We start from the raw sequence: 6,738 nt of genomic DNA, 5'->3' as shown, positions 1-6,738 counted from the left end.
GCCTCCACTTCCCAAGTAGTTGGGACTACAGGCACCCACCACAATGCCTGGCTATTTTTTGGTTGTAGTTGTCATTGTTTGGCAGGCCCGGGCTGGATTCGAACCTGCCGGCTCTGGTGTATGTGGCTGGTACCTTAGCCGCTTGAGCTACAGGTGCCCTGGCTATTTTTTTGTTGCAGTTCTGCTGGGGCCAGGTTTGAACCCACCACCCTCAGTATATGGGGCCAGCACCACCCAATACACTATACCTCTAAGTATAGACATTAAAGCGTACCAGTAATTATACTGGTTATCAATCATCATTTAACAAGCTACCAAAAGAGATCAAAAAGGTCTCTAACACTGAAAGTAGTAAGGAAAAATAAGGCAATAACAGGATCTAATGTAAATGTTAGGAACTTCAATACCACCTGCTGCGGGAAGATCATGTACGATATTCGGCTGTTCTAGCAGTGAACAGCATACACGGCCTCTGAAATTCTGTGTTTTTAGGGCTTTCAGGAAAGGAGAAGGAAGGCTGCCAGTACATTCTGAGGTTTTATAGTCGGTAACATGTCGACATGTGAGAATAGTTATCTGCATGTTCTTCCTTGGACAAGAGCCAAAAACCTAACAAAAAATTGATTTCAAATTTAAAAAACATACTTTTGTTACAGAATGGAGCCATTTCTCTAGTTACTCACCTAAAACCACAGACAATAATACCATGCCCTGAAGGGCTGGGAGAGTAGCAGGGAGAAACAGAATATATCCTTTACAGCCTTGACCTGGGTTTGACCTCAGTCCTGCTTTCATGTTGGGTGACCTTCCCCAAGTCTGGGAACTAAGGTCAGCACCACCTACTTGAGGGGTCTGTGACATGGGGTGAATGAAATCACAAGAGCACCACAGTGGTGACTACAGGACTATTGTCTAGCAGAAACAAGACACCAGTACACGTCCAACATTAATTTCCTTTCCCACCCACCAATGACACCTGAAAAGTAATTCTTACAAAACTCATTTGTGAGTTACCATAATTGTAGCCAAGTTTCAATCACTCTAGAACTTAATATCCTCTTCTATAACTTGAAGAGTCTAAAGTTAATGGATTTGAGAACCCTTTTAGCTTTTAATAAAATCTAAGGTGATGTAAACAAAAAATGCAGCTGTTGCAGTAGATTGTTTACTGCGGCTCAATTGACAATTGCCAAGCTGTGGAAACAACCTAAATGCCCATCAATTCAGGAATAGGTTAACAAACTGTGGGATATGTATACCATGTAATGCCATTCAGCCATAAAAAGATGGTAACTTCATATCATTTGTATTGACCTGGATGTAGTTGAAACACATTCTTCTAAGTATCACGAGAATGAAAATACAAATATCCAAGGTACTCAACAGCAATATGAAGCCAGTAGAAGATCTAATCCATGCCCACACAGGAGAAAAACTCATTGCAATTCAAGTTGGGGGGAGGGGGAATGAAGGAGGGGAGAAAGGGGTGCTCTCCCTGAATGGGCACAAATATGACACACCTTCTGAGAGCAGGACATAGCTACAAGAAAGACTCTTCCTAACAAATTCTAATATTGTGATTTGATTGTACCCTAACATTAACCTGAAAAAAAACAGGGCAGCTTTTTTTTTTTGAAGAGAGTCTCACTTTGTTGACCTCAGTAGAGTGCTGTGGTGTCACAGCTCATAGCAACCTCAAACACTTGGGCTCAAGCAATTCTCTTGCCTCAGCCCTCCAAGTAGCTGGGAATATAGGCATCTACCACAATGTCCAGCTATTTTTAGAGATGCTCTGGCTCAGGCTGGTCCCAAACCTGTGAGCTCAGGCATCCACCCACCTTGGCCTCTCAGTGCTAGGATTATAGTGTGAGGTACCTGGCCCAAGGCAGCTATTTCCTTTTTTTTTTTTTTGAGACAGAGTCTCACTATATTAATCCTGGTAGAGTGCTGTAGTATCACAGCTCACAGCAACTAGGGATGGTGGGTTCAAGCTCAGCCCTGGCCAAAACTACAAATAAATAAAATAATAATTTTGATTGGCCAGACACAGTGGCTCATGCACTCAGAAAGGGAAAAACTAGGACATTAAAATAACATCAACAGTATTTCAAACAAAAACTATTGTCAGGATGGGCACAGTGGCTCATGCCTGTAATCCTAGCACTCTGGGAAGCCAAGGCAGGTGAATCGCCTAAGTTTAGGAGTTCCAGACCAGCCTGAGCAAGAGTAAGAATCTACTAAAAACAGAAAAACTAGCCAGGTGTTGTGGCAGGCACCTATACTCCCAGGTACTTGGGAGGCTAAGGCAAAAGGATCACTTGAACCCAGTAGTTTGAGGTTGCTGTGAGCTTTGACGCACGGCACTCAACCCCAGGGCAAATGAGTAAGACTGTCTCAAAAACTAAACAAAACAAAAAAAGAAAAATAAATTTTGGTTTGGAAATGCTTAATTTTACCTTTTTTTAAGCCTAGAATATGTGTTCATTCATTCCACAGTACAAACGTATTTTTAACATTTAACAATGTTACATAAATTAGAAATACAACAGCAATTTCCAAACTTGAGAGCTGACCCTCTTCCCAGAATATAAAATCATATTTACAATTACAAGATGGTTCACAGATCTTCTTAATGAAATACATTTAATGACTTTAGTAAATGTATATCAACTTGTTTAAAATGGTACATATCAAATTTCTTATCTGTAATAAATTGTATTATCTAAGATTTAAGCTGAGATTTAAGCTGAGACAGATGTTGCTAAGAAGCATGTAAGGCTTCAAGGGTCTACTTCATTTAAAAGTAAGATGCAACTGTCAAAATAATGGTTTTTCCTTAAAATTCCAAGTTGATTTAAATTATTCACTCAAATATTTGTTTTATTGGACACATACTAAGTCCATAATTTCCCCCCAAAATGAAGACTCCATCTATTCATTCCTAATGCTAAGAAAAATGAATGTACTATTATGGAGCCTGGAGCAAGCAGAACACCTGTTCCCACACCTCCTCTCCCTGTGCGCCTGTTACCCGCATCATCCTCACTACCGGTTTCACCCTTGACGTTCTGTTTCATGTGGGAAGCTTGTATTTCTTTCTAACAAAATAGTAAAGAGAGTGGGGAAGGAGCCAACTGTGTCTCATACTTCTATGACCTACAATTGTTAGCACAACACAGATTATATTTGCTAACTTGATCATATTGAGTTTTCTATTCTTTACATTCTATAACAAACTCCTGTAATATTTTTAAGAAAAAAACGAATTCCTTCCCGACATCAATGTTGAACTATGTAAGCAGGCCGCAGTGGCTCATGCCTGTAACCCCAGCACTTTGGGAGGTCGAGGCGGGTAGACGGCTTGAGCTCCGGAGTTTGAGACCAGCCTGAACAAGAGCAAGCCCCGTCTCTCTCCTAAAGACAGAAAAACTAGCCAGGCATTGTGGCACATGCCTGTGGCCCCAGCTACTAGAGAGGTAGAGGAAGGAAGCCCTCTTGAGGCCAGCAGTTTGAGGTTGCTATGAGCTATGATGCCACAGCACTCTACCCAGGGTACCAGAGTGAGACTTTGTCTTAATAAATAAATAAATAAATAATGTTTGACTACATAGGTTTAAGTGAAAGACACTAAACCCTTAGCCGGGCGTCATGGAGAGCGCTGTAGTCCCAGCTACTCAGGAGGGTGAGGCAAGAGAATCACCTAAGCCCAAGACCTGGAGGTTGCTGTGAGCTATGATTCCATGGCACTCTCCTGAGGGCAACAAAGTGAGACTCCGTCTCAAATAAAAAAAAAAAAAAAGACACCGAACCTTTAAAAAAATGCCACAAACCCTGTGGTCTGACCATTCACACGTTTTCATTTCTCTCTTTTACCTTTTCGAGCCACTGATACTGTTGATCTTCAGCCACGTAGCAACTGCACTGACAAAGGAAAACCTGAAAAGAATTCCAAGTTTTTTGTCAAATCAAATAATTTTTTTCTTTCTCCACATGTTCTAAGTCCGTAAGTTTTATACATACCCCAAAGTGTCACCGTGTATGTATCATATAAATCCTAACATAACACTTAATATAATATAAAGTATGTAATATGCAATACTTACTTACCTGAGTCTGCTACTGGCCTATTTATTTCTCATTAAAATTTAAGAGCCAAGCCACTATGTGGGATTATCATCAGAATAAGGTGCACATGGACAGAGCAAACAACTAACTTGGCGTGTGAGATCCTGAGGTATATTATGAATAAATACTGCATAAGTGGTGCTTAAATTTCTACTTTTCAAACATACAAGTTCTACTTACTGAAGGATTGCATTTTTGATGATAAAACACACAAAAAGCCTCTGAGGGGGACAGATGTGCACTGTCCGTTGTTCTACACCATTCATTCCAGAGTTTAGCACAACCAACTTCTTCCCAGACTCCTGAATTCATAACAAATGATGACAAAAATGCTGTGGAAAAAAAATTCCCATTCAGTTAGTATTTGGCTCTATAAAGCTGCATTTTCTATTCAATACAAAGTAAGCTCAAATTATTCTAGCATTTTAGAGACACAAGTGCCATTCAAAACCCTCTAACATTTTGCAGAGAAAGAAACTGAGGCCCTCAAGAAGTGAAAGGCCACACAGACAAGAAAATAATACTAGAGCCAGGAATGAGAAGACAGGTTTGGAGATAGTTCTTTACCATACTCTCTCACTTTATCACTCCTCTATAAAAAATTTTAGGTCAGAGCGGTACCTGTAGCTCAGTGGGTAGGGCGCTGGCCCTATATACTGAGGGTGGTGGGTTCAAACTAAGCCTCTGCCAAACTGCAACAAAAAAATAGCCAGGTGTTGTGATAGGTGCCTGTGGTCCCAGCTACTCAGGAGGCTAAGACAAGAGAATGGCCTAAGCCCAGGAGTTGGAGGTTGCTGTGAGCTCTGTGATGCCACGGCACTCTACCAAGGGCAATAAAGTAAGACTCTATCTCTACCAAAAAAAAAAAAAAAATTTAGGTTAGTGTAACTTTATGAAAATAAGTCAATAATTATTTATCATGTACTTGTTACATTCTACAAACACTCGGCATATCTCATAGAGCAAGGGGGCTTAACTGGGGTTCCCCAATGCTCTCTTTAAAAACCCCTAAAAATACAAAGGTTTATGTGTGTACTTGTGCACATACATTGTTCTAGCTGAACTCTACACTGCTTTAACTTAACCCACCAAGTGAATTAACACATGCAAAGACCTTACAACATAAGTGCTCGAAAATATTTTTAGAGTGGCTGGGTGAGGTGGGTTGCCTGAGCTCACAGGTTTGAGACCAGCCCGAGCAAGAGTGAGACCCTGTCTCTAAAACAAAAATAGCCAGGCATAGAGGCTGGTGCCTGTAGTCCCAGCTACTCGGGAGGCTGAGACAAGAGAAATGCTTGAGCCTAAGAGTTTCAGGTTGCTGTGAGCTGTGACTCCACAGCGCTCTACTAAGGTCAACAAAGTGAGACTCTGTCTTCAAAAAAAATTTTTTTTTAATTAAAAAATAAAAAAAAAGAAAATGTTTTTAGAATTCTCATTATGTTCTCAAAGAATTCCATTAACTTGAAAGCATTTAAATAAACCAGATACTTCAACAAGCTAGGAACAGTTTTCTTCAGTTCTAAGTTCTTGAAACCAGGAACATTTTCCCTAAATCTTATTTTTTAAGTTTATTTAAAAGAAAGAACATGAGCAGGCAATATATTTTATTCAGAAACAAAGTTACTCTACTGTGACTTCTTTTTTAAATAAACACTTAAAATCTTCTATGATAGAAGGAAATAATAAGTTTGTATTTTGTTCATTCAACATAATGTCTGGTCTTCTGTGTTTTTACTTACCTACTGCATTACCTCCTATAGCAATTATAAACTTGGAGCAAGAATATTTTTCTAGCAAAGAAACTTCCAAAGATGTATCAGTCTGTCTTCGAAGGAGCTGCACCTCCCTAACACAAAAAATAAGATGAAACTAAAGCAAGTTAAACATAATTAGGATCATATTATGGCAAAAGGGTCCTATGTATATGATTCTGTAATAGGTAAAATGTGTACTTACAATTACAATCGTTTAAAAAATGGATTCAGGCAATGATAATAAATAAAACTACTGCATACAAAGTTCATAAAGAACCATATCTAACAGTGGTCAGGCTGTCCACCTGACCCATTTAACATCCCACTGGGCATGAAATACAGTAAGAAACAGAAAGGACCAGTTCAAAGCATTCTTGCCAACACAATATTGAACATGAATCTGAGCCTCCAAAATGAACATCCTTTTACAGGAAATGCAGATGATGGACACACACATGTTAAATGACACCACAAAGAAACTATCACATAAATCCAGAGTGTGGACCATGGAACAAGACGGTCTATCAGCAGGGATGGAGGAGGGGGGCTGCTTTAAATGAAATGAGACGTCTAAATGTGAACTGTGGACCTTGCTGGGATTCTGACTTACACAAACTACTGTAAAATGTCATTTGAGAAAACTAAGTTTGACTAACAATTTGATACCAAAAAACCATTATTAATTTTGTTAGGGGATGATAATAGCATACATAAAATATCGGCTCGGCGCCTGTGGCTCAAGTGGCTAAGGCGCCAGCCATGTACACCCAAGGTGCCGGTTTGAATCCGGCCCGGGCCCGCCAAACAACAATGACGGCTGCAACCAAAAAATAGCCAGGCGTTGTGGCGGGCGCCTGTG

The 6,738-nt window shown here is 40.0% G+C and overlaps 1 protein-coding gene across 1 annotated transcript in view; it reads right to left on the bottom strand.

The window, feature by feature from the left end:
- PSMG1 (proteasome assembly chaperone 1) overlaps window positions 1-6,738 on the bottom strand; it is an 11,815-nt gene that overhangs the window by 3,848 nt on the left and 1,229 nt on the right. The window contains exons 2-5 of the mRNA XM_003800653.3: window positions 5,865-5,971; window positions 4,306-4,457; window positions 3,874-3,936; window positions 411-609 (exon numbers count right to left, since the gene is read on the bottom strand). Of these exons, the coding sequence (XP_003800701.1) occupies window positions 411-609; window positions 3,874-3,936; window positions 4,306-4,457; window positions 5,865-5,971 (521 nt within the window). The remainder of the gene's footprint in view (window positions 1-410; window positions 610-3,873; window positions 3,937-4,305; window positions 4,458-5,864; window positions 5,972-6,738) is intronic.

Source organism: Otolemur garnettii, unplaced genomic scaffold (assembly GCF_000181295.1).
Source record: "Otolemur garnettii isolate 467f Iridium unplaced genomic scaffold, OtoGar3 scaffold00180, whole genome shotgun sequence".
NCBI classification, from domain to species: Eukaryota; Metazoa; Chordata; class Mammalia; order Primates; family Galagidae; genus Otolemur; species Otolemur garnettii.
This window is presented reverse-complemented; position numbering and strand designations above follow the sequence as displayed.